General features: G+C 47.6%; 2 protein-coding genes across 5 annotated transcripts in view; both read left to right on the top strand.

Annotated features, from left to right (window-relative positions):
* The window catches only part of SH2B2 (SH2B adaptor protein 2), a 107,816-nt gene extending 102,394 nt beyond the window's left edge, over positions 1-5,422 (top strand). For all 4 annotated transcript variants that reach the window (XM_053275065.1, XM_053275069.1, XM_053275067.1 and 1 more), the window contains one exon: positions 3,240-5,422. In XM_053275065.1, coding sequence (XP_053131040.1) covers positions 3,240-3,550 — 311 coding nt within the window. In that variant the 3' untranslated portion in view covers positions 3,551-5,422. The remainder of the gene's footprint in view (positions 1-3,239) is intronic.
* A 5,102-nt stretch (positions 5,423-10,524) lies between these two features.
* On the top strand, positions 10,525-23,464 carry PRKRIP1 (PRKR interacting protein 1). Its single transcript, XM_053275550.1, has 6 exons — positions 10,525-10,774; positions 13,072-13,150; positions 13,957-14,057; positions 18,340-18,425; positions 21,102-21,169; positions 22,788-23,464. Exons 1-6 carry the CDS (start codon positions 10,655-10,657, stop codon positions 22,901-22,903), a joined length of 570 nt encoding a protein of 189 aa, XP_053131525.1. The 5' UTR covers positions 10,525-10,654; the 3' UTR covers positions 22,904-23,464.
* The last annotated feature ends 1,247 nt before the right edge of the window (positions 23,465-24,711 follow it).

The following is a 24,711-nucleotide window of genomic DNA, read 5'->3' as shown; positions in this document are numbered from 1 at the left end:
GTTGCTAGGGGGAGTTCTGTGTCCAGAGGTGGGCCCAGCAACAACCACCAGCAGTTTGGCTTGGAGGAGGAGCCAGAGGTCAGGAGAGAGATACCATCGCATACAAAGCTGTGGAAAAGGCTGAAATACAGTGCAGGGGGGAGGTAAGAGTGTTGGCCGTAGCTTGGTCGTAGACCATCTGCTTGGCATGCGGAAGGTCCCAGGTTCAGCCCCTGGCAGCATCTCCAGGTAGGGCTGGGAAAGGCTCCTGCCTGAAATGGTGGAGAGCCCCTGCCAGTCCATGTAGACCAGGGGTTCTCAACGTTGGGTCCCCAGCTGTTATTGGACTTCAACTCCCATAATCCCCAGCCTCGGTGGCCTTTGGTTGGGGACTATGGGAGTTGAAGTCCAATAACTTCTGGGGACCCAACACTTAGAATCCCTGGTGTAGAACAGGGGTTCTCAACGTTGGGTCTCCAGATGTTATTGGACTTCAACTCCCATAATCCCCAGCCTCAGTGGCCTTTGTTGGGGATTATGGGAATTGAAGTCCAGTAACATCTGGGGACCCAGCGTTGACAATCCCTGGTGTAGACAGTACTGAGCTAGGTGAACCAATGGTCTGACTCAGTATATGGCAGCTTCCCATGTTCCTAACCTTCCCAGTTAAAACTGGGAATCTTCTTAGGGGAGGAGAGCTGATCCTGTGGGTCCCTATTTACTAAGCAGGGTCCGGCTTAGTTTGCATTTGGATGGGCAACGACCTGTGAACGCTGTCTGCTGTAAGATATTCCCCCTTAGGGGATGGGGCCGTATTTCAGTGTGAGAGTGTCTGCTTTGCATGCAGAAGGCTCCCGGTTCAATCTCTCGCAGCATCTCCACTTAGAACTGGGAAAGACGCCCACCTGAAACCTTGGAGAACCACTGCCGGTCAGTGTGGACCAGGCCTACTGAACTTTGCACTGTGCCCCCCCCCGCTATTTTTTGGACTACAGCTCCCAGAATTCCCCGCCACAATAGCTGGGGAGTATGGGAGTTGTAGGCCAACATCTGCAGGAGGGCCGAAGCTGACCAGGCATGGTGTAGAGACAATACTGAGCCATACGGACCAACGGTCTGACCTGGTATACGACAGCTTCCTCAGTTGTGAAGGGTGGCCCATGCCTTCTTCTCTGTCAGTGAAGGATGAGCTGAAGGGACTGTTGCCTGTGCTTGTTGAGGCAGGGCGAGAGAATTCATGTCCAGATGCTGTTCCTCTTGGGCAAGCTTTTATTACTTGTGAGTTCAGTGGGCTGGTGTAGGAAGGATTCATCATCCTGAAAGGGGGAGGCTTTGGGGGGCCAAGGGAGGAACGTTGATAGATGATCTGTCTGGGCTGGAGGGCCTGCTTCCTAGTCAAGCTGAAAACAACGGCCGAAGTGGTGCTATGGCTGTCCAGAGAGTTTGCCTGCTGCTGTAAACATCAGTGGGGCTTTTCAGGAGTCTCCGTTCATCACTTGAAATCCCTTGCATTGATTGAAGCGTGGGTTGCTAGTTGGAACTCTGCCAGCTGACCCGGCGGAAGATGGCGCCCTCAGCAGCAGATCGAAGTTTGAGATGCCGTAGATTTGTGCCTTGGTGCCATGACCTCTAGGGGCTGTTGTGGCTAAGCTTCAAGCTTGACATAGGAACATAGGAAGCTGCCATATACTGAGTCAGACCCTTGGTCTATCTAGCTCAGTATTGTCTACCCAGACTGGCAGCATCTCATAGGAACACAGGAAGCTGCCTTCTACCGAGTCAGCCCTTGGTCCATCTAGCTCAGTATTGTCTTCACAGACTGGCAGCAGCTTCTCCAAGGTTGCAGGCAGGTGTCTTTCTCAGCCCTACCTTGGAGATGCTGCCAGGGAGGGAACTGGGAACCTTGTCAAATGTGCTATGTTAGGAACACAGGGAGCTGCCTTCTATCGAGTCAGACTCTTGGCCCATCTAGCTCAGTATTGTCTACTGACCTGGCAGCGTCTTCTCCAAGGTTGCAGGCAGGAATCTCTCTCAGCCCTACCTTGGAGATGCTGCCAGGGAGGGAACCTAGGACCTTCTCCAGGCAAGCAGATGCTTTCCCACTGAGCTATGGCCCTATCCCCCTAAGGGGAATATCTTACAGCGCTCACATGTTGTCACCCATCCAAATTTATTTGTTTTACATTTTGTATCCCGCTCTTCCTCCAAGGAGCCCAGAGCAGTGTACTACATACTTAGGTTTCTCCTCACAACAACCCTGTGAAGTAGGTTAGGCTGAGGGAGAAGTGACTGGCCCAGAGTCACCCAGCAAGTCTCATGGCTGAATGGAGATTTGAACTCTGGTCTCCCCGGTCCTAGTCCAGCATTCTAACCACTACACCACGTTGGCAGACCCTGCTTAGCAAAAGGGGGCAATTCATGCTCTCAAGTCTCTGAGAAGCCCACAGGCAAGAGGTGAGGGCATGCCCTCTCTCCTGCTGTTGCTCCCCTGCAACTGGTATTTAGAGGCATCCTGCCTCTGAGGCTGGAGGTGGCCTACAGCCCTTAGACTAGTAACCGTTGATAGACCTCTCCTTCATGAATTTAACTAAACCTCTCTTAAAGTTGTCCAGACTGTTGGCTGTCATCACATCTTGTGGCAAAGAATTCCATAGGCTGATCATGCGTTGTGTGGAAAAGTACTCCCTTTTGTCAGTCCTAAATTTCTTGGGGCCGACATAAGCATGTACACACCTCTGGGCTCTTTGGAGTAAAAGTGGGATATACATGTGTAATATCTCGGGATTATTGCTAAAATTTAAAAAGGATTGCTTGCCATTCATATATGTTGCAACACACATAGCCAAAGGTCTGGAAAGAAGCAGGCCCTGTGGAATAGCCACTGTGTGAAGAAGACGTTTATGAAGGCAGCCTGAAAGAGTAATCCAATAGATCCGGGGTGGGCAGAATGGAATCTATAATGCTGTCAGTCTACTTAGTGGCCTGGTTCACACAATCATTCAAATCTAAGTTTAATGTGAGTTACTGCCATTTGCATGGTTGAACCCATGTCAAAGCAGGAAACTCAGATTCATCCCAGGCCATAAACCACCTTGGCGAGGGTTCGCCCAGTCACGCGGGTGGTGGTAACCCACCTTAAAGCTAGATCCAAATGGTCGTGTGAACCGGGCCAGTGTCTTGAGGGTGAAATCTTTGTTTACGCCACTGTGTCTGATAACTTCATGAAGGTCCTCCCCCACACACCTTTTCCTCCCTTCTAGAGGCCAACCCACCCCCAGCGGTGGCATCCCAGCAGCCCACTTGCAGAAACGACCTCCAGTCCCAACACTACTTCTCCATCTTCGTCCCAGGCACCTTTCAGCCGGCCTCCCCTTCGGAGGGCACCGCCTCTTCCTCCTCCTCCTCCTCGGCCAGTCATTCGCTGTACCATCGGATGGAGGGGACCCGCAGCCGAAGCAACAGCACGGAGCGCCTCTTTGATTCCTCGGCCATGGGCGCAGAGGATTACCACGAGAGCGAGGGCTCCCGCAGTAGAACCAGAGCGGTGGAGAACCAGTACTCTTTCTATTGATCGGCTGTGCGGGTGGAGTGGCTTTTGGGGTCCTGTTCTTTCTGCCCCTTGGGAACGGTTGGCTTGCAGTTGCTCAGCCGATGCAGCCCTGACTTCCTGGCTCCTTGAGATCTTGACCTTCAGTTTGGCTACATTCACACCACAGTAGTTCCCTGGTCTCTGGAAGAGGGCACCACGCTCTCATTTCTGCAACCTGCAAAGAACTCACTTCCCTTTCTTTTGCCCCCCACTTCCTCCCCTCTGTGCAGAATGCTACCAACTCAAAGTGGCCCTTTTCAGTCCTGCTCAGTTTTGCTTTTCCGTCAGCCACAGGCCGTCACAGAAGTACTGGATTACAGAAGTACTGGATACAATGCCGAGGAACAGCAAAAAACGTGTTTAAATGGGCAAAAAATAAATAAATCAACGGACTCATTCCCTTCCGGGTCCCAACATCTGAGCCACATAGGAGGGGTGGTAGATGCAGACTCCTACCTAGCTGCAGAGCTAAGAGGACACCAGAAGATGTTGCCATCTGGGTGGCCGAAGTGTGATGCGGCCAGAGGGAGAATAGCCTATTTCTGACTTGGTCTCAAGGAAACTCCGCAGTTAGCTGGTTCCACCCAAATGGCCACATTTAATGGGAAAACAGGAAGTGCAGAGTAAAGGGTGGTTCTTTGGGACTGGGCCTCCTTGTGGTTAGTTGCTGCTATAACTGGCTTGGTTCCAGGGATCATTCGGGTCAAGGGTGGCATTTGGAGGGCAGAGCCAGGTCGCAAGCAAAGAAACGGGCTCCGAGATCACTGCTCCCCACCTCCTGTGGGTTTCTCTTAATTCTCCCTGTAGGTGTTTAGTGGTCTCTGGGGGTACTGCTTACATCGGGCGTTTCCCCCCTAGTTAAACCATTCATAAGAATCCTTGTTAAATTGGCTAAAGATATTCATAGTTCTGGCTGCTCCACTTTACCCTTATCCAGGTTCAAGAGTGACTCCTTGGGGTGGCAGTCAATCAGTAGGCCAAGACCACAAATTGAGAGCTTAGAATTTAGGTTGTGAAACTACCCCAAATAACACCAAATCTGTTTTTGTTAGGACCACTTCATGGCTGTATCCATAACCCTCGGGCCCAGTCGTGGTTCTCTTTTTCCAGCCAGGGAAACCCTGGAAGGAAGTGATGTCTCTCTCCATCGGTGGCCAAAGGGTGGGTGGTTGATTGCACCTCTTCCTTTTTAAGACATTTCTGAAGAGTGGCGGATGATTGGCAGCTGCTCTTAGAGCGTCGAATCAATGAAATAAGCTGTCAGACCAAGAGGCAAATTCCCCCGACTCCCAAAGCAAGAATTGAAGCCGCCAACAAACTAAAGGACAAATGCTGTCGTCAAAAGTATCGAGGCCGCAAAATACACAGATGCAATATTCTGGCAAATGCTTTGCAATATGGACACCTGATACAATGTGACAGGGGTGGGGGCCTTTGTAGATAAATTATTTGGATACAGTCCTGTTTTTCCATTTGTCCCCCAAAGCAAGGGACCCTTGGTGCTCAGGTGAGCTATGGTCACCTTAACTGTTGGGACTCTTCCTTGGAGAATTGCCAGGCAGACAAGAACGCTGTGAGGGGGTCGTCCCCTTAGACTTTTTCTAAATTTGTTGCTTCTGTGCTAGTCAGAATGAGGGGGACGGGGGTGGGGAACTGAAGGAGGTGGAAACAGAGATATTAATTTGTAAATACAATTTTAAAAAGAAAAATGTGAAAACAGTTTTAACGTGTTGTAGAATAAATTAATTTTACAAAACCAACCGTGTAAACGAAATGGAAAGAAAAGTGGTGTTCTGGGTTTTAGATTTTCTTTTCTTTCTTTCTTTTTTGCAAATAAAACAAGCTTTTCAATAAGTTAGCACATATATAAATATTTCCTTGGGTTTGCTGGAAAATGGAAGGCAGAATTTCCTAAGAGGTCTTGGAGAACTTTTGTCAACAAGCGGCCTGTAAATATTTGTTGTAGTAGCGGGTCCGTTCGAGATCTTGCCAACTGAGATCTTGAAAAGTGTGACTATAGCACAGATACCAACTGGTGATGTCATTTTTGCTTTCTCCAAGGAATCCTGGGAACTCCAATTCTATGAGGAGCTGAGGTCCTGGGGATTTCTGTTTTTATCTAACCATCATTACTTCCTTCCAAAGAATCATGGAAATTTGCTTTGGAATTTGCTCTTGGACAATTTTTCTGGGAAGGTTGTTCAAAATGAATGTGTTAATCTTGAAAAAGGGGAAATTATCTGAAGTGAGATAGAGATAGAAATATTGGTTTATGTTTATATTCTATTAATACAGATTTAAATTATGCACACACAAAAGGCCAATAACATGCTGGTAAGGATGGGGGCAGAAGGCCAGCTTCTATCATATGCGGGTGAGGGTGTGGGATGGTATGAGAGTGCTGAAATAGCATGATTGGAATAATAGGAGACTTTTTAAAGTACAAAATGTCAAGCTTTCCTGTGGGGTTCAAAGAATGACGTGTAGGAGGTGGTCGATCAAATGACTTTAGCTGGGAGAGGATTGGTAGGATGACGGAGTGGCGAAGAACACCCAAAGGGGAGGGGAGCTGGTCTTGTGGTAGCAAGTGTGGATTGTCCCTTCTGCTAAGCAGGGTCTGACTTGGTTTGCATTTGGATGGGCAATTACACGTGAATGTTGTAAGGCGGTGGTTCTTAATGTGGGGTCCTCCAGATGTTGTTGAACTACAACTCCCAGTAGTTCAGCAACATCTGGAGGACTCCATGTTAAAAACCACTATTGTAAGGTACTCCCCTTAGGGACTGGGGCCACAACTCAGTGGCAGAGCATCTGCTTGCATGCAGAAGGTCCCAGGTCCAGAAGGTCCTTGGCAACATCTCTAGGTAGGGCTGGGAGACACTCCTGCCTGAAACCTTGGAGACACTGCTGCCAGTCAGAGTAGACCATACTGAGCTAGATGGACCAAGGGTCTGACTCTGTTTATGGCAGCTTCCTGTGTTCCTATTGTATGGTTAAATTAATACAGGCCATAAGGCATGTTTGCAGGAACATGATGACAGTTTAAAAGCACTGGTCCCAGTATAGCTCCGTGGAAAGACTCCACTTCTTCTTTACATTGTGAAAACTGTCCACTTATTCCTACTCTTTGATTCCTGTTTAAGCAGTTATTGATGCAGAAGAGAACAGGGAAAAGGAGGATGTTCTTGCACGTTTTAAAAGCACGCCCTTAAAATCACAGCATTCATTTCAGTTAGGATTTCCAAATTTGGAAGAATTCCTTTCGAAAGGGTAAGGAAAAATTAACTATCCTATAAACTGCATTCACCCTAGTTGTGTGAACACAGTTTCCTTTTCCTTTTCCTCCACATGACATATCAGTGTCAACAGAAACCCGTTTACACTTCTGTCAAAACGGCATACTCTGCTTTGTAAAGTGCGGTACTTTAATCCTCCATTGAACAGTAAAAAATATTTGCTTTCTGTATGCTTGGCAAGGGAACTTCAGTGGGAATTGCACTTTAACCCTTCCTTTCTCTTTTTGCCTGCACACTGAGAAGAATCCTGACTATTTCCTGTTCTCTAGCATGGACTAAGGGAATTGACTACCTCCTATTTCGCACACCACAGAACTGAATGGATCCTTTCTGACAACAGAGATAACAGTGAAAATTAGTATCACGGTGCCCTCTGGCGGGCAAAATTAAGATGGTTGAAGCAATTACAGTGGAATGCAATAGTGGGAGAGAGTCATTCCCTTGATCCCCATTTTATGGATTTTTTAGAAGCATCCGCTTGGCTACTATTGGAAACTGGATGCTGAATCTGATGACGCTTTTGATCAGATTCAGAATAGCTCTTCTTTTATTCTTGTTAGTCACGATAGTTAGAAATGAAACCTCCATGTACGGAGACATGGATACCTCGGAATACCAAATGGCAGTGGCACAAACAGTGAATTCTGTTCCCCGCCACTTGCCACCGCCAATATTTTCTCCAGTAATGTGCCATTTGAATCTCAATTCAAAGGTGGAAGCTGTCTTTGAATGGGATGGAATTCCAATTCTATCCAATTCGAAGATGGAAGCCAACTCCAGGCCGATCCTGGAATGTTGGCATCCCTACACTTTTTGAAAGAGAAATTCCTGGTTTGGGTACAGCAGTCGGGCCTATTCGTTTCTTTAAAAACTTCTAGAAAGTAGGCCAAGATCTGATCTTTTCCCCCCAGGATTCTGGCCTGGGCTGAGGCAGCATTTTGTCTTCAGTTGCTGTTGTTAAATTGGCCGTAATTTAATTGTCTGGTGTGGATTTTAATCAGTTTTTAAGCGACTGTTTCATTGGGCATCTTGAGGGCCTTGTGAAAGGTGTAGAAACTTTACAACTTTTTTATGATTGTGTGTGTGTACACAAATATACATATATATGTACATGCATATAATCACAGATGTGTGTGTGTGTGTTCTGTAGGCCGTGTAAAAAAAGTGCTGGCGAGTCGGTGTTGACTCCTGGCGCCCACAGAGCCCTGTGGTTGTCTTTGGTAGAATACAGGAGGGGTTGACCATTGCTTTCTCCCACACAGTATAAGATGACGCCTTTCTGCATCTTCCTATATCGCTGCTGCCTGATAGCAATAGCACTTACATTTATATACCGCTCTATAGCTGGAAGCTCTCTAAGCGGTTTACAATGATTTAGCATATTGCCCCCAACATTCTGGGTACTCATTTTACCGACCTCGGAAGGATGGAAGGCTGAGTCAACCTTGAGCCCCTGGTCAGGATTGAACTTGTAACCTTCTGGTTACAGGGCAGCAGTTTTACCACTGCGCCACCAGGGGCTCATTTAAAAGGTGTTTCCCATAGTCTGGGAAACAGACCAGCGGGGATTCGAACCAGCAACTTCTGGCTTGCTACTCAAGTCATTTCCCCGTTGCGCCATTAGGTGGCGTACATAATCCAATCCAAATTAATATATTAAAAAATTAAAACAAAACACTTTAACAGAATTTTAAAAAAATCAGAGAATGAACATAAGAAGCGGCCATATACTGAGTTGGATCATAGGTCCATCTAGACTGGCAGCGGCTTCTCCAAGCTTGCAGGCAGGAATCTCTCTCAGCCCTTTCTTGGAGATGCTGCTAGGGAGGGAACATGGAACCTAGATGCAGCTCCATCCCCTAAGGGGAATATCTTAAAGTGCTCTCACCCATCAAGTCTCCCATTCATATGCAACCAGGGCGGGCCTTGCTTAGCTAAGGGGACAAGTCATGCTTGCTACCACAAGACCAACTCTCCTGGTAATTGCACAGGATAAAAACAAACAGTTTAAAGTTCTAATTAAAAGCCTGTGTGTGTTAGGGGTCTTTTTAAAAGCAATAGGAGATGGGGACACTCCTATTTTGACAGAAAGTGCATTCCAAAGCCCTAGGACAGCCACAGAGAAGGCAGGGAGCTCCCGGATGAGCTGGTGGCAACAGTAACCTGATCTCCCCAGATGATCTTAATAGGCAGCAGGGTCCATGACAAAAGGGGTTGCTCTCTTGAGGTTCTCTGGACCTAAGCCATTCAGTGCTTTGTAGGTAATGACCAGCACTTTGTATTTCACTTGGAAACATAGGGTCAGCCAGTGCAATTCTTTCAGAATCGGTGTTACATGGTCCCTTCGCATTGTCCCAGAAACCAACCTGGCTGCTGCGTTCTGTACCAGTTGTTTCTGGACTACGTCCAAAGGCAGCCCCACATAGAATGCATTACAGTAGTCCAGCCTGGAGGTTACCAGCATGTGCACTGTTGTTTTAAGCTCATTTGTCTCCAAAAATGGATGTAGCTGACGAATCAACTGATGCTGATAAAAGTGCTTCTGGCTGCTACCTCCACTTGAGAAACCGGAGCAAGTGTGTATATGGTATATGTTATACATACATTGATGGATTAAGTGCCGTCAAATTGGTGTCAGCTCTTAGCAACCACGTAGTTAGATTCTCTCCAGGATGATCTGTCTTCAACTTGGCCTTGAAGGTCTCTCAGTGGTGCATTCATTGCTGTTGTCATTGAGTCTATCCACCTTGCTGCTGGTCATCGTCGTCTTCTTTCCTTCAATGTTTCCCAGCATTATGGACTTCTCAAGGGAGCTGGATCTTTGCCTAATGGGTCCGAAGTATGATAGTTTGAGCCTGGTCATTTGTGCCTTGAGTGAGAATTCTGGATTGATTTGTTCTAGGATCCATTGGTTTGTTTTCCTGGCTGTCCATGGTCTCCTCAGAAGCCTTTCCAGCACCACAGTTCAAAAGCGTCAATAGTCCTATCTTGATACATACATATGTATACAGAGAGAGAGAGAGAGAGAGAGAGTCTGACATACAAGATAAAAATTGTTTACCTTATTTTAGGGTATCATTTTGCTATTATCTGGGTAATCTGATATCTGGTCAGGGGTTTAGCTAAGGGAGAGGCGGCCATGTTTGTCCCAGGAGTCCCCCGCCCACTTTGCAAGGGGTTCTTTGTACCCATGCGCTCAATTACAGCTAGACCCCTGTATCTGGCATAGAAATCATCTCCACAGTCATGCCCTTCCCACCGCCACAGCTTAGCAGATAAATTGGACTTGATGTGCCACTGCCTCAACCCCTGCATCTGAGAGTCTCCCACCCCTGTTCTGTAGCTATGAAGTAAGGCCTCATAAAATGCATTTCCTCCCACATAGGCCTATGTCCGTTGTTCACACAGAGGCCTGTGTGTTTTCACTCACTGTGTCTGTTTGCCTCCCCCGAAGGGTTTCCTTTGCAGCCTTTTTTTGCATGGAAGCGCTTAAAAGTCCCACCTTGAACCAATGTCTGCCGCGAGGGCTTCTGGGAAATCCCTCCTCTTCCCCACCCCCACTGCCCCCGCTATTCTTCCCGCCCGCCTTCCGGAGGCCGCCCTGCCTGCATATTAGGCAGCCCCGCCTACCTAGCCATAGCCTGCCGAAGGGGCGTGGCCAAGCTCGCGCCGCCGCCGCCTACTGCCCTCCCTTCTCCGCGAAGATTCCCCTCTCTCTGACCGTCGCCCTCCGTGACGTCATCGGTCGGGGCCGCGGCTTCTTGCGACGAGGGGTGCGGACGGGGGCAGGATGGCGGCTGGGCACCCGACACGGTCGATGCGGCCTCGCAAAGAGCCGCAGCCTCTGGTCATTCCGCGGAGCGCGGCGGAGGAGCAGCGCCTCAAGCTGGAGAGGCTCATGAGGAACCCGGTGAGGGGCGGGGCCTAGCCAGGGGTGGGCGGGGCTCCTCCCTCCCCCCAAAGAGTGGGGTGGGTAAGATCCTTCTTCTCAAACCCCCCCCCCCCAACAGTCTCTGAATCCCAGTTAGTTTCCATTTAGGGTGGGGGTACTGCAGGTTCTCCTGGGACCCTGCCCTGGCCTGAAAGGTCCTTAGCCCTTTCTGCCCTTGAGGTGGAGGAGGGATAAAGGACAGCCTCCGCCCCACAGATTCCCCCTTATGCCCCGTGAGGCATAAGGGGGAATGAGGCAGTCCTCCCTGAAAGTCTTTTTTGTGGGTGGGGGGAGAAAAAGAAGAAGGAGGCACCTCAGTCTTGTGGATCCCCCCCCCACCTGTCTCAGGACCTGTGGGGGTCCTGCCTCATTCACTTACTAAGGGGGCGGCAGGTGTGCTTCTCCCCCCCGCCCACAATAATCCCAGTCAGTTTTTGTCTATGGGGATGGTTTTCCCCACATCCTCCGTGGTGCCCCTGCCTTACTAGTCCCATCCTGACCTCCCACCTGTCTTCTTTTAGATATGGGTGCCCTGACATCTTGTCTAACCAGTTCCCTTGGCAGGGCATTCTGTCCTTGTACTTTCCCGCTTGGAAGTGGGGTGTGTGTGTGTTGTATTGTTCTTATTTACTTTTTTATTCCTTTGTTCAAGGAACTCGGGGAACCGCCCCTCACACACACACACACACCATGTTATTTTCTCGAGAACCCTATGAGGTGGGCATAATTTGGTCATCCTTACCCAGACTTTTGGATGAGTCCTTTGCTTTGGGATAATCTGCCTGACCCTATTCCCTGCTGCTATTTTTTTTTTTAAAGCGTGGTTTTAAGTTCTCAGTTCAGTTGTCTGAAACAGCTGCAAACAAATTTCTTTTAGTTTAACTTTATTATTTATTTAGTTAGTTAGTTAGTTAGTTATTTTACATTTTATATCCCGCTCTTCCTCCAAGGAGCCCAGAGCAGTGTACTACATACTTATGTTTCTCTTCACAACAACTGAACAACGACACCTGAAGCTAGTATCATGGCTTTAGTTAGGCTATGTATTCATAGTGGTTGTAGCATACGTCACCTTGGGCACAATTCTTAAAGTTAATCATAAAAAATAATATTTATCATTTTTGTAATGCTTAACAGCACTTTGTACGCTCTTGGTGTGCCCAAGGCCTACCTGGTGAGTTCATAGCAGAGCTGAGATTCAAATTGGTGACTTCCTGGTTCATAGCTCTGCCTAGCCCTGTTTGGACATTACATTGTACATATATCTAGGTTCTTCTGTGTGAAAGACTGTACGTGTGTTCACTTGTGAACCTGGGTACACAGAAGAAGTGTATTGCTATATGTGTGTTGAACGTAACTGTACATGTCAACAGATCTGTACACGTGAACAAATTGTATGCGCATTGAACATGATGTGTAGATAGGACATTTCTTAACCAAGGAGTGATTGGGCAAACATAATGCAATCAATTCATAAATTGCACCATTTTTTAAAATTCCTGTGGACATATGTGGGAGACTGAAGTGTTCCAGTCTCTTCCAGACTCGGTTAGTTCTAGTTACTTAGTTCTACCCTGAAATCCTTGGGTGGGGGGAGGGCCTTCTGCCCCTATATATGGGTCTAGTTACCACATTGGGGGAATTATACTTGAAAGAGAAGAGAGCTGCTCATGTGACAGTGAGCATGAATTATCCCATTTCCTAAGCAGGGTCTGCCTTGGTTTGCATTTGGATGGGAGACCACATGTGAGCATTATAAGATCTTCCCCTAAGGAATGGGGGCTTAGCTCAGTGGAAGAGCATGCTTGCATGCAGAAGGTCCCAGGTTCAGTTCCTGGCAGCATCTCCAGGTAGGGCTGGGAAAGACTCCTGCATGAAACCTTGGAAAAGCTGCTGCCAGTCAGTGTAGACCATACTAAGCTAGGTGGACCAGTGGTCTGACTCAGTATAAGGCAGCTTCCTGTATTCCTATGAGAGCCTCAACCCATTTCTCTGCCCTCCTGTGCTTGTGTGTGGCCTCTGAGGACTGTCAAATCAGCTCCTGTGGTTCAGCAGGAGAACCTGCCGGCTGTTTGATAACATTTACACATACGTGGTGAGACTCTTCTGCTTGTCTAGATACAAGTAGACAGGAGCCTAATAAAATACTTGGATGAAAAGATCAGTTCTTGCTGGAGCCTTTCTGTGGCTGTTGAGATCTGCTATTTTGTAAGAATGTGGAAGAATTGCTCTCTTCTAGGGGAAAATATCAGAGTGTTGCTCATTTCTTGTTGCAGGATAAGACTGTTCCAATTCCTGAGAAACTCAACGAATGGGCGCCCCGTCCACCTCCGGAATTTGTCAGAGATGTGATGGGTACGTTGCTATTCTTAAGTGACTTCTTGGCTTAAGTGATGTGCTCGTAAAGGTATGTGGGAGAATGGGAAGGAAAATATACTGGGTTCTCAGATATTTTTCTTAGGATGTCAAGTGGGAGAAGAGGTTTGAAACTTCTTGGCTCTTTTGACTCTCAAATATTTTTTGGTTAATATATCCAAAGCGTTTCTGTTTCTCTGGGTGTTTGCTGTGAATCATTTGCACTTTTGAATCCCCATGTTTTGAAACAGTGTGTGGAGTTATGACTGTAAATGTGGAGATTCAGAAGAGTGAGTGATTCATGCTTCTGAATCTGCATGCCTAAAATCAATGTCCAGATTGGCATGGAGAGATAAACAGGGATTTGAACTTGGGTCTCCCGTTGTCAGGACTGCATATATGCGGTGATTCGATTGGAATGTAGCTTCCTCAGAGGAAAGTCTCGGCAGGTCTCCCACTTCCTAAATCAAGAGAAACATGCCCAAGGTCACCAACTGAGTCCTGAGCAGAGATAAAAACCTCCGAGCTTCCCTGCTTCATATTCAACATTCATCCATAGCTCAACTGTAGAGTGTAATGCCAGTGTGGTGTAGTGGTTAGAGTGTTGGGCTAGGAGCAGGGAGGCCCGAGTTCAAATCCTCAATCAGCCCTGACACTTACTGGGTGATTCTTGGCTTAACCTACCTCACAGAGTTGTTGTGAGAAGAAACATAACTACATACACTGCTCTGGGCTCAACAGCGGAAGAGTGAGGTATACAGATAATAAATAAATATAAATAATGCTTCTTTTTGCGTCGCCGACAGGTTCCAGTGCTGGAGCTGGCAGTGGGGAGTTCCACGTTTACCGGCATCTTCGACGGCGAGAGTACCAGAGGCAGGATTTTATGGACGCCATGGCCGAGAAGGTCAGTGACTCTCCCTCAGATCCTCATGGCTGTCAGTGCCTTAGTAACTGTATTTATTTCTCTTTGTTTTGATTTGTTGGGCTGCATGATCTCCCTTTCTGGTACAGTCTTTTCTTCGTCAAATGATTCATCCGCCCCCTAAACAAACAATCCTATGATTGCTGAAGCATCAGTAGCAGTGGCATCCAGGCATCTTCCGTCAGTAGTCTCCTTGGGCCAGATCCTGCACTTTGGGTCAAGAGCCCTCTGCTCAGGCACCATTTCCACACAGCGCATAATTAACCTATGGAATTCTCAGCCACAGGATGTGGTGAAGGTCACTAGTTTGGCTGGCTTTAAAAGGGGGCTTAGACTAATTCATGGAGGACAGGCCTATTATTGGCTACTAACCTGGTGGCTATAGGCCAGTGTTCCCTCTTAACAGAGATTCCCATATATTGTTGATTACAACTCCCAGAATCTCCAGCTGTAATGGCTTTTGCTTGGGGGTTATGGGAGTTGTAGTTAACAACATCTGGGAATCCCTGTTAGAGAGAACACTGCTATAGGTTATCTCCTGCCTCAGAGGCAAGATACCTGTTGCTGGCGAGCTGTTCTTATGTTCATAACCAAACTCCTAGATGGGGGGAGGCAACCTATGGCACGGATGATAAAAGCAGCATGCACAGTGATTTTGAGTGGCACACCCATAGGAACTTGGGAAGCTGCCATATACTGAGTCAGACCATTGGTCCATCTAGCTCAGTATTGTCTACACCAGGGATTCTCAGCGTTGGGTCCCCAGATGTTCTTTTACTTCAACTCCCATAATCCCTAGCCCCAGTGGCCTTTCGTCAGCGATTCTGGGAGTCGAAGTCCAGTAACATCTGGGGACCCAACATTGAGAATCCCTGGTCTGCACAGACTGGCAGTGGCTTCTCCAAGGTTGCAGGCAGGAATCTCTCTTAGCCCTGTCTTGGAGATGCTGCCAAGGAGGGAACTTGGAACCTAGATGCTCTTCCCAGAGTGGCCTCATTATCCCCTCAGGGGAATCTCTTCCAGTGCTCACACATCAAGTCTCCCATTCAGATGCAACCAGGGTGAACCCTGCTTAGCTAGGGGGACAAGGCATGCTTGCTACCCCAAGGCTAGCTCTCCTGTTAGACCAGCTCTCCCACTGTCTCCTGAGAGGAGACCACACCACTGAATTTAGCAGGGCTGGTTCTTCTGTGGTAGACTATCTCCCCCCCCCCCCCCCGTGTCCAGAAAAGCACCCTGGAATTCCTCCATGGCTCTATCCAAGGATGGACGTAATTGATGGGAGTTTCTCAGAAATTCTGCTTGTCCAGGAACAAAGCTTCAACTGGACATTCATTTTATTTTAAAATTGTTGATAACAGCAGGTTGGGTTGGGTAAAATCGAGTCACAATGTGGAGTATGTATGTTTTGAATTATAGCAATAGTTTATATGTATAGTTAATGTGAACCACGCAGACAGGTAAGCAGGAAGTCAATATTTACTTACTCAAATAAATGAATGTAGTTGGATTTTAGAGCTATTGTAAAAGCCAATAAAATTTTAAAATGCAAAATTGTAAATGCCACCAGGTATGATAGAAACATCGCCAGTAAATGACACTGGAACACGCTAAACTGGCAAGATGTGCATTTTAGTTTAGTTTCAATTAGGCTTAGGAAGCATTTAAAAAGCATTATGCACTTTAATGCAACAGTGGTTTAACTGTATGGAGATAGAGGCCTTCTACATTATTTATTATTTTATTTTATTTTATTTTATTTTATTTTATTTACAATATTTCTATACCTCCCAAAACCTGCGTCTCTGGGTGGTTTACAATTAAAATCATTTAAAACATTAAATCAATTAACAATTAAAATCATTTAAAACATTCAAAACCCAATATTAAAAATATTAAAATTATAAATCAAACTAAAAGCCTGGGTGAATCAGTGTGTCTTCCGTGCCTTTTTAAAAGTTGCCAGAGATGGGGAGGCTCTTATTTCAACAGGGAACGAAATCCAAGGTCCAGGGGCAGCAACGGAGAAGGCCCGTTCCTGGGGAGCCGCCAAACAAGTTGGCGGCAACCGCAGATGAACCTCTCCAGATGATCTTAACAGGCAGTGGGGTTCATGGCGAAGAAGACGTTCTCTTAAATACCCATTATTTAAAATAGATTTTAAATATTACAATGTATTACTTACCAGCATGCAAAATCTTAAATTACCGTGAATAAACACTTGGTGCGCCCGTTCTGAGAGGTTGCCAACCCCTGTCCTTAGGAGCCCTTTGCCTTGGACTGGCTCAGGCCTGTGCAACCTGTGGCCAGCCCAGGTGACCTCTGCCCGTCAGCCATGCTAGTTCCTCAAAGGTCACCCTGGTTTTGGAGCCCCCGTATCTCTCATGGAGGAGAGTTGGTCTTGCAGTAGCGAGTACGAAGTGTCCCCTTTGCTAAGCAGGGTCTGTCCTGGTTTGCATTTGTATGGGCAGCTGCATGTGAGCGCACTTTTTTCTGCAAGATATTCCCCCTTATGGCCTGGAGAACAGTTGCGACCCCTGTCAGGTCTTAGTGCAGCCCCATGACCAATTGGCTATAGGGCCTGGGTGGAGTTTCGGCCAAAGCGGAATACTCTGCACGGTCCCTCTGGCACCAGATGGAGACGACCATTCCTAGTGTGGTGTGCTGTGCTGTGGCCAGAGCCAGTAGGGTGCTCCTTGAAGGGAAACATCGCCCTCTTGAGCCCCTTCACCATCTTCAAAGGCGTGTGCAAAGTGCTGAGAAGAGTAGCCCCTTCCCAGCACTTCCCTGATAAGAGTTCTTTAGAGAGGGCTCCGTCTCTCTTAAAGGGCCTTCCCAGCATTGAGAAAAGCGCAGCACTATGCAGAGGTCAGCATAGTGGGGAACAGTGTTTCCCTCCTATTTTTTCCATCTGTGCACGGAATAGGTTTTGTGCCCGGAATAATTATTTTATTTTTAAAATTATTTTATTTTAAATATTTCTCTACCGCCCAAAACTTGCATCTCTCGGTGGTTTACGATTAAAATCATTTAAGACACTAAATTGATTAACAATTAAAATCATGTAAAACATAACAAACATTTAAAATGCAATATTAAAAATATTAAAGCGATAGATTCATGAAAATGAAAAATGAAAAGCCTGGGTGAATAGATGTGTCCTCAATGCCTTTTTAAAAGTTGCCAGAGATGGGGAGGCCCTTATTTCAACAGTTATTTCAAGGCAGTGTTTGTGCATGTGCATTCAGAATGGGACCTTCCTGATTCAGCCTGAGTGGGACCTAAAATTAACTGAGCAGACATCAAAAAACTTGTGTGTGTCCACACATGTGCACACCTTAGAGGGAATACTGGTGGGAAATGGCTCTCACTTTGAAGGTGTTTTGCCCAGTGGCCCCCGCTTGAAAAATAGTGAAGATCTCTGCCTTAGGGGATGGGGCATAGCTCAGTGGTAGAGCATCTGCTTACCTGCAGAAGGCCCCGGGTTCAATCCCTGGCAGCATCTCCAGGTAGGGCTGGGAAAAGACTGCGGCCTGAAATGTTGGGAGAGTTGCTGCCACTCAGTGTAGACAATACTGAGCTAACTGAGCAAAGAGGCACTTTGAAAAGAATTCAAAGTGGTGATTCTCTTTATAGAGAAGTGGGGAAGCAACTGGCCCTCTCCATCCCCAGCACAACATCCCTCCAGTGGCTGTTACATAGGAACATAGGAAGCTGCCATTTACTGAGTCAGACCATTCGTCCATCTAGCTCAGTATTGTCTTCACAGACTGGCAGTGGCTTCTCCAAGGTTGCAGGCGGGAATCTCTCTCAGCCCCATCTTGGAGATGCTTCCAGGGAGGGAACATGGAACCTTCTGCTCTTCCTAGAGTGGCTCCATCCCTTAAGGGGAATATCTTCCAGTGCTCACATGTGGTCTCCCATTCCTATGCAACCAGGGCAGACCCTGCTTAGCTAAGGGGACAAGTCATGCTTGCTACCACCAGACCAGCTCTCCTCTTTAGTTGCTGGTGTCTATCTTATGTTTCTTTTTTTAGATTGTGAGCCCTTTGGGGACAGGGAGCCATTTAATCTGATTTAATTATTTATATCTTATGTAAACCGCTTTGGGAATTTTTGTTGAAAAGCGGTATATAAATATTCTGTATTTGGTTGTATATGTACCAAGGGTCTGACTCTCTATAAGGTTTGTCTTCAGCAGCATGGGGGCTACCCTCTGGACGTTGGGGTTGTAATGGGAGATGTCCCCTGTGATTGCCTGCAGCAAAAACTGGATGAAGAATACCAGAAGAAGCTGGAAAAGAACAAGATGGTGGCCGAAGAGCAGACAGCCAAGCGCAGGCGGAAACGGTGAGCTCAAACTGCCTCCCCTGATCAAGCAGGGCTCGGATCGCAGCCGATGCCTCTGAAGTGTCAGTAGCGATGACACCCGAGTACCTTCAGTCAGTAGGCTTCTTGGGCTTCGGCCCACACCTGGGGTCAAGAGCCAGGTGCCCAGCACTGTTAAACACGCTCCCAGGCAAATTGCAATGCAAGTACTGAGAGAGAGAATGAACGAATGAAATGAGTGATTGCTTCATTCATTCTAGGAACTGGCCGTGCTGGTCAGAGCCAGCATGGTATGGTGGTAAGGCCAGGGACGGATACCCATGTTCAACTTTGTATTTTTAAAAACAGAATGACAGATCCTGATGATATAACCAAAAGCAACAAAAACCACTAATATGCGAATATAAATTATATTGAAAGTAGAAACGTTTATAACAATATCCTCTATAATAAAGAGCCAGGGTGTGCACCCGTGTCTCTGCGCCCGTGTCTCCCTCGGCCATTCTGGGCATGCGCGGAGCGCATGCCCAGAATGTCCGAGGGAGATACGGCCGCAGGCACCAGGCGGCCATGTTGGCTCCAGGTCTGGGAGGAGGAGAAGCGGGGACTGGGGAGGGCAGAAGCGGCAGCGGCGGGACTGGCCCTGCCGCTGAAACGGCCACAGGCTGCGCCGCCAAAGCCTGGCGGGGGGAAGAGATGGCAGGGGAAGCCGGCCGAGGCCTGGCGGCGCCACCGAAGCCGGGCAGGGGGAAGAGGACCCCCCCCACCCAAAACCACCGCAACACTCTGCCTGTTCGGATGGAGGAGTCGCCCGGGCGGGCTGGTGGGTGGGCGGGCTGGCGAGAGGGCATTGGAGCGGCTGCTTCTTCCGCCTCCTCCCCTCCGGTCCTTGGCAGCTACTCACAGCTGGGCTTTTGTGCGCCGCCGCATGAGAAGGTTAACCAAGCAGTCAGAATCGCTTTTTTCAACAGCAGCCCAAGCGTGAGCTGCGCTTACAGTTCAGAGCCGAGAAAGGAACATGCAAGAGATTCAGCTGGGCTTAAGTGGGGTGGGAGGGAGGGGAAGAGAGGCAAGAGTATGGGGCAGAAGGGAGGGAGGGAGAGTGGGGCAGGAGAGAGAAGGGAACAGCCAGCCCCAAAGAGCTAGCCCGTTAATATAACGGGCTTAATATTACTAGTATATATATATATATATATATATATATATATATATATATATATATATATATATATACACACACACAATAAGACAATAATATTGAAAACTATGGAACCACGACAGCTTTTCAGTAATAGATAGATAGATAGATAGATAGAGTTTATTACGGTCATAGACCAGTTAATCTTTACATTTTACAAAATATTCGATTAAATAATGCAAGCTTTTCAGTAATATACGCTGTTTCAATGTGTCTTCTTCAAGTGTCTAACAAGTTCAATTAGAGGGATCACCATATATATTTGATTATTCTACTTTCAGTATAATTTATATTCACATATTTTGTGGTTTCTGTTGTTTTTCGTTATGTTATCAGGATTTGTCATTTTGTTTCTAGGTACCAAATTCCTATTCAGCCATGAAACTCACTGAGTGGCTCTGGGTTGGTATTCTCTCTCAGCCTGACCTACCTCACAGGATGGTTGTGAAGATGAGCATAATAACCCTATACACCGCTCTTCAGAGGAGGAGCGAGCTATAAGTGTAAAACTAATAAAAATAAACTGCTCTTGGTGGATGATACGGAATCCCCAAAAAAGTGTGCTGTGCTAACTTGGACAGGGGAGAGAGTGCTCCCTTTCTTCCTCTTCCTCTCTCACTGGCCACACTTGGTCTGGGAGTGTGTCTTGACTGAACCAGGAAGCAAGGTGGATCCTTATCTTTTTATTATTTATTCATTTAATTTATACTAGCTGATCCGGCGCAGAACATCTGCGCCCCTCATTCTCCCTGTCTCTCTCCCCCTCCCAGTCTGCTTTCCCTCGCTGGCCAGTCTGGCTGGCACTTTCTAGTTCTCCCCGCTGCCGTTTCCTCCACTGCCTGCCCTCTCCATTGCCACTACTGCTGTCGTTTTTGCTCGCCCCCGTTTTCTCCTGCCCAAGCATGGGATTGTTGAGAAGCAAGATATGGGGTTGGATTGAATTAAATTTTAGATTATTATTATAAGGCATGGAGCCCTCTGTTTTATGTAATGGATGAACTCGGGCGTTATGGCTCTGTTTTATGTTTTAACAGTTCATTACTTTATTTGACCAAATTCGCTGTTTTGTAAAGCTCGCTTTTGTGTAAAGCTTTTGTACTTTGCTGGTTGAATGACCATAACAATAAAGATTTGAGAATCAGCAATACAATAAAACCATAATAAAACCACAATAAAATAAACTATTAAAATGAGTTAAAACAATTTAAAACATTCAAAGCTTACTAAAAGCCAGGCCTTTTTTTTTTGGATTGACGACAGTGGGATTAGCACAACACAGCACAGTTGTACAGTTTGCTGTGAAACACTACAATTGAGACTCTTTCTCTGTGTTGCTTCCTGAAATTGTAAACCACCCAGAGATACAAGTTTTGGCCAGTATAGAAATATTTTAAATAAATAAATGTTCTGGGGGAGGGCTGACTGCCTGAGTCTCTCCTTCTGTCGCTTGCACACGTGTTCCTCTGCCACTCTTTAATTTTTCCTTCCTTTCTTTACAGGCAGAAGTTGAAAGAGAAGAAACTGTTGACGAAGAAGAGTAAAGTGGAACCAAAGAGCGAGAACGCAGGTAACCTAGAAATATGCCTTCACGAGTTGAGTCTGTTCGGACGGGACGTTCCTGCTTCCCTTGAGTGGAGTGCAATTGAAATGAGTGAAGCATCAGTGGAGTGGGCCTGCAGTTAGCTTGTGCCCTGCGTTTTGGCGGAGGGATCTTCCAGGGAAGCTAAAGGCTGCAGTGAAAAGAGAGGAGGGTGGATGATTACCTTTTCAGCACACAGTGGGGAAAGTGGAGGAGAGCTGGTCTTGTGGGTCGTCAATATGAGTTGTCCCCTTTGCTAAGCAGAGTCTGTCTTCGTTTGCATTTGGATGGGGACTACATGTGAACACTGTAAGATATTCCCCTTAGGGGATGGGGCCATAGCTCAGTGAAAGAGGATCTGCTTGGCACGCAGGTGGTCCCGGGATCAATTCCTGGCAACATCTCCAGATAGGGCTGGGAGAGAGACTCCTGCCTGAAACCTTGGAGAGCCGCTGCCAGTCAGTGTAGACAATGCTGAGCTAGGTGGACCAAGGTTCTAACTTGGTCTATGGCAGCTTCCTCTGTTCCCTTTGTGGCGAAGAGCCAGTCTAACAGTAGGAAGTATGAATTGTCCCCTTTGCTAAACAGAGTTTGTCTCAGTTTGCATTTGGATGGGTCACTGCACGCGGGCCTCTTCCCTCCAGAGCAGGGCTGCTCAACTTTGGCACTCATGTAGATGTTGGCCTACAACTCCCATAATCACTGGCTATTGGCCACTGTGGCTGGGGATTATGGGAGTTGTAGTCCAAAAGCGGCTGTTGATAGGGCCTGGCTGTTGTAAAGTCGCCAGTACCCAGAACTAGAAATTGCCCTTAAACTTGCCCTATACATGTATACTAGCTGAGCTGGGCGCAGAGCATCTGCACCTCTAGTCTGTCGCCGCCGGGCCCCCCCTCCCCCCGCTGTCGGCCGTTTTGTCACCCGCCCGTTTCTACATCGTTCCCTCCACCCCCAGCCTCCTGCCCGCCCGTTCTCCCCCCCCATGACCGCCCGTTTCCACCTTGTTCCCCACGCCCGCCCGTGTGCTCACTGCTGCCTCGTTCTTCCTCCGCCCTCGTGTTTCCGCCTCGTTCTTCCTGCTGCTACCTCCTTCCCCCGTCACATCTGTCCCACTGCTGCCTCATACCTGCCACTGCCATTTTCTCGGAACCACCCCACCGGCTAGCTGGCCAGCCGACTGGCTGCTGCCAGAGTTGCCATTTCCCCCCCTCCCACCCATCCCGTGGTTAGCCTATCCAGCAGCTCTCCGAACTCTTGCGAGAACTGCCACACATGGGATTAGCCATGGGTATGCCTTAGAGAATTAAAATCGAAGATGTGTATAATAATTATTATTATTTATTATTATTACATTTATATCCCGCTCTTCCTCCAAGGAGCCCAGAGCGGTGTACTACATACTTGAGTTTCTCCTCACAACCACCCTGTGAAGTAGGCTAGGCTGAGAGAGAAGCGACTGGCCCAGAGTCACCCAGCTAGTCTCATGGCTGAGTGGGCATTTGAACTCAGGTCTCCCCTGGTCCTAGTCCGGCACTCTAACCGCTACACCACGCTGGCTCTCAAGCTTAGCAGCCTTTGCCCTTACCTTTCCCATACTTCATTACAGCCGCAGATTCAGACCACTCCTCGATCCGGCAGACCAGCGAAGAAGAGGACGGCGAGGCTTCCGAGGAAGAGGAGAAAGATGATGCCCAAGAGCCCAGCTTTGTGATGGGGAGATGATGCTGTGGGCACTCTTAAGGAGCCGACGGGGGGGATCTGAGCAGCCTCTGCCGCGATGGAGGTGCGGCCCTCAGGATCCTGTGGGGCGTGGATGTGGATGCTGGAGCCAGGTCATAGGAGAGCCTCTTCTGAACTTGCTGTGTGGCCGGCTGCAGGGTTCCCAGGAAAAGATCCCAGCATCTTGACCGCCCCCGTGACCCTCTTGCTTCCTCCTCCCGTTGCTCCCAAGTGACTTGTGACTCTGAAAGCGGAGGCCTTAGCCGTCTTGTGTTTCCCAGCCAAACCTTGCTCTCTCCCCTGAGAGACCAGGATACACAAAGAGGTCTGGGTGACGGAGGTTCGAATCCACCCCCAGCCCGGCCGAGAGGAAGACGGTCCGGGCTTCTCTGCAGCAGGAGGATGGGATCTGTTTGAGAATTACTGTTAGGCTCGTCTTGAACCCTAGCGTTTCTGTGGCAAGGTGTGATTTGCAAAGATTGTGCGAAGTTTTTTTCCATTTCAGAAATTTGCTGTAATTCTCTTATGCTCGATATTTCTGTTAATTTAAAAAAAAAAAAGTGGGCAGGGGGAGAACGTTGAGTTTTTTGGCTTTCTGGTGAATGACACATGGTGTGCTGCTGTTTGAGTGGAGGAAATCATGGAGAAGTCTGTCAGCTGCTGGTGATGAGCGTTAATAGAACCTCCATGTTCAGAGGCAGTATATCCCTGAACACTACATGCTGGGAAGACAGACCACAGGGGAGGGTTCCCAGTGGTGTCTGGCTGGTGAGCAGTGTTCCCTCGAACAGGGATTCTCAGATGTTGTTGACTACAACTCCCATAAACCCCCAAGCAAAGACTGTTGCAGCTGGGGATGCTGGGAGTTGTAGTCAACAACATCTGGGAATCCCTGTTAGAGGGAACACTGCTGGTCAGGATGCTGGAGCAGATTGTTAGTATGCTGGTGTGATTTATATTGGTCCTTGCAGTATAGTTGGTCTCCTTAGTGGTTGAATTGAACACGGTTTGGAGCTTAACCGCTTCCAGGACTGACTCCAGCACAGCCGTGATAACTTTTGGTGGCAGCCCAAGATCATTGTATGTTAGTGACTCAGATGAAGCAGAGGCTTCACTTTGGTTCTCCATCTTCTTCTTCTTCTTTTTTTAATGATGACATTTTGTTCCTTAATATATTCCAGCTTTGAGCCTTTGGGGTATTCTATGGAAAGAACAAACCCCTCTGAGAAGTTTGGGAACGGAACGCATGTACCAGATCCAGCACCAATTTTAGAACTGGCAACTCTGACTAGATACAAAAAAGAAGGGAGAATCTGGGGCATTAGTTGAATTACAGGAGTGGATACACAGATTGTTAAGAGTAATTTATATTGGCCTTATTTAACTTGTAAAAGTGAAAGATCCTGGGCCTCAGATGCCTGAGGAAGTGGCTCTCCTGAATGCTAGAGGTTTGGGGTTCTGTTGGTTTGTGTGTGTGTTTGTCAAGCTGCCGCTTACATGGCAGTAGAACTCAGAACATGGCCAGATGCACTGTTTCCCCATGTTGGGCCAGCTTGAAAGTGTAGAAGAAGAAAAATACAGGGCCTGAATGTATATGTTTTATATCATAGATGTGTATGTATACAAGATCCCTCTCTAATTATAGAGGATGGGGTGGTGGTGGTCTGGGATCGACTTGGTAATGGAGGAGAGGCACATAAAGTGACTGCGAAGGTGTAGAAGGGGAGTGCCCCGCTCCTGCAAACAGATTCTGAGCCCGGCTGAATGTTCTTTCAAAATTTGCCTCCTTGCCAAATCAATGTGTAAAATGA

This window comes from Hemicordylus capensis, chromosome 12 (assembly GCF_027244095.1).
Source record: "Hemicordylus capensis ecotype Gifberg chromosome 12, rHemCap1.1.pri, whole genome shotgun sequence".
Lineage (NCBI taxonomy): Eukaryota > Metazoa > Chordata > Lepidosauria > Squamata > Cordylidae > Hemicordylus > Hemicordylus capensis.
Note: the sequence above shows the minus strand (reverse complement) of the source record. Positions and strands in the feature narration are given on the sequence as shown.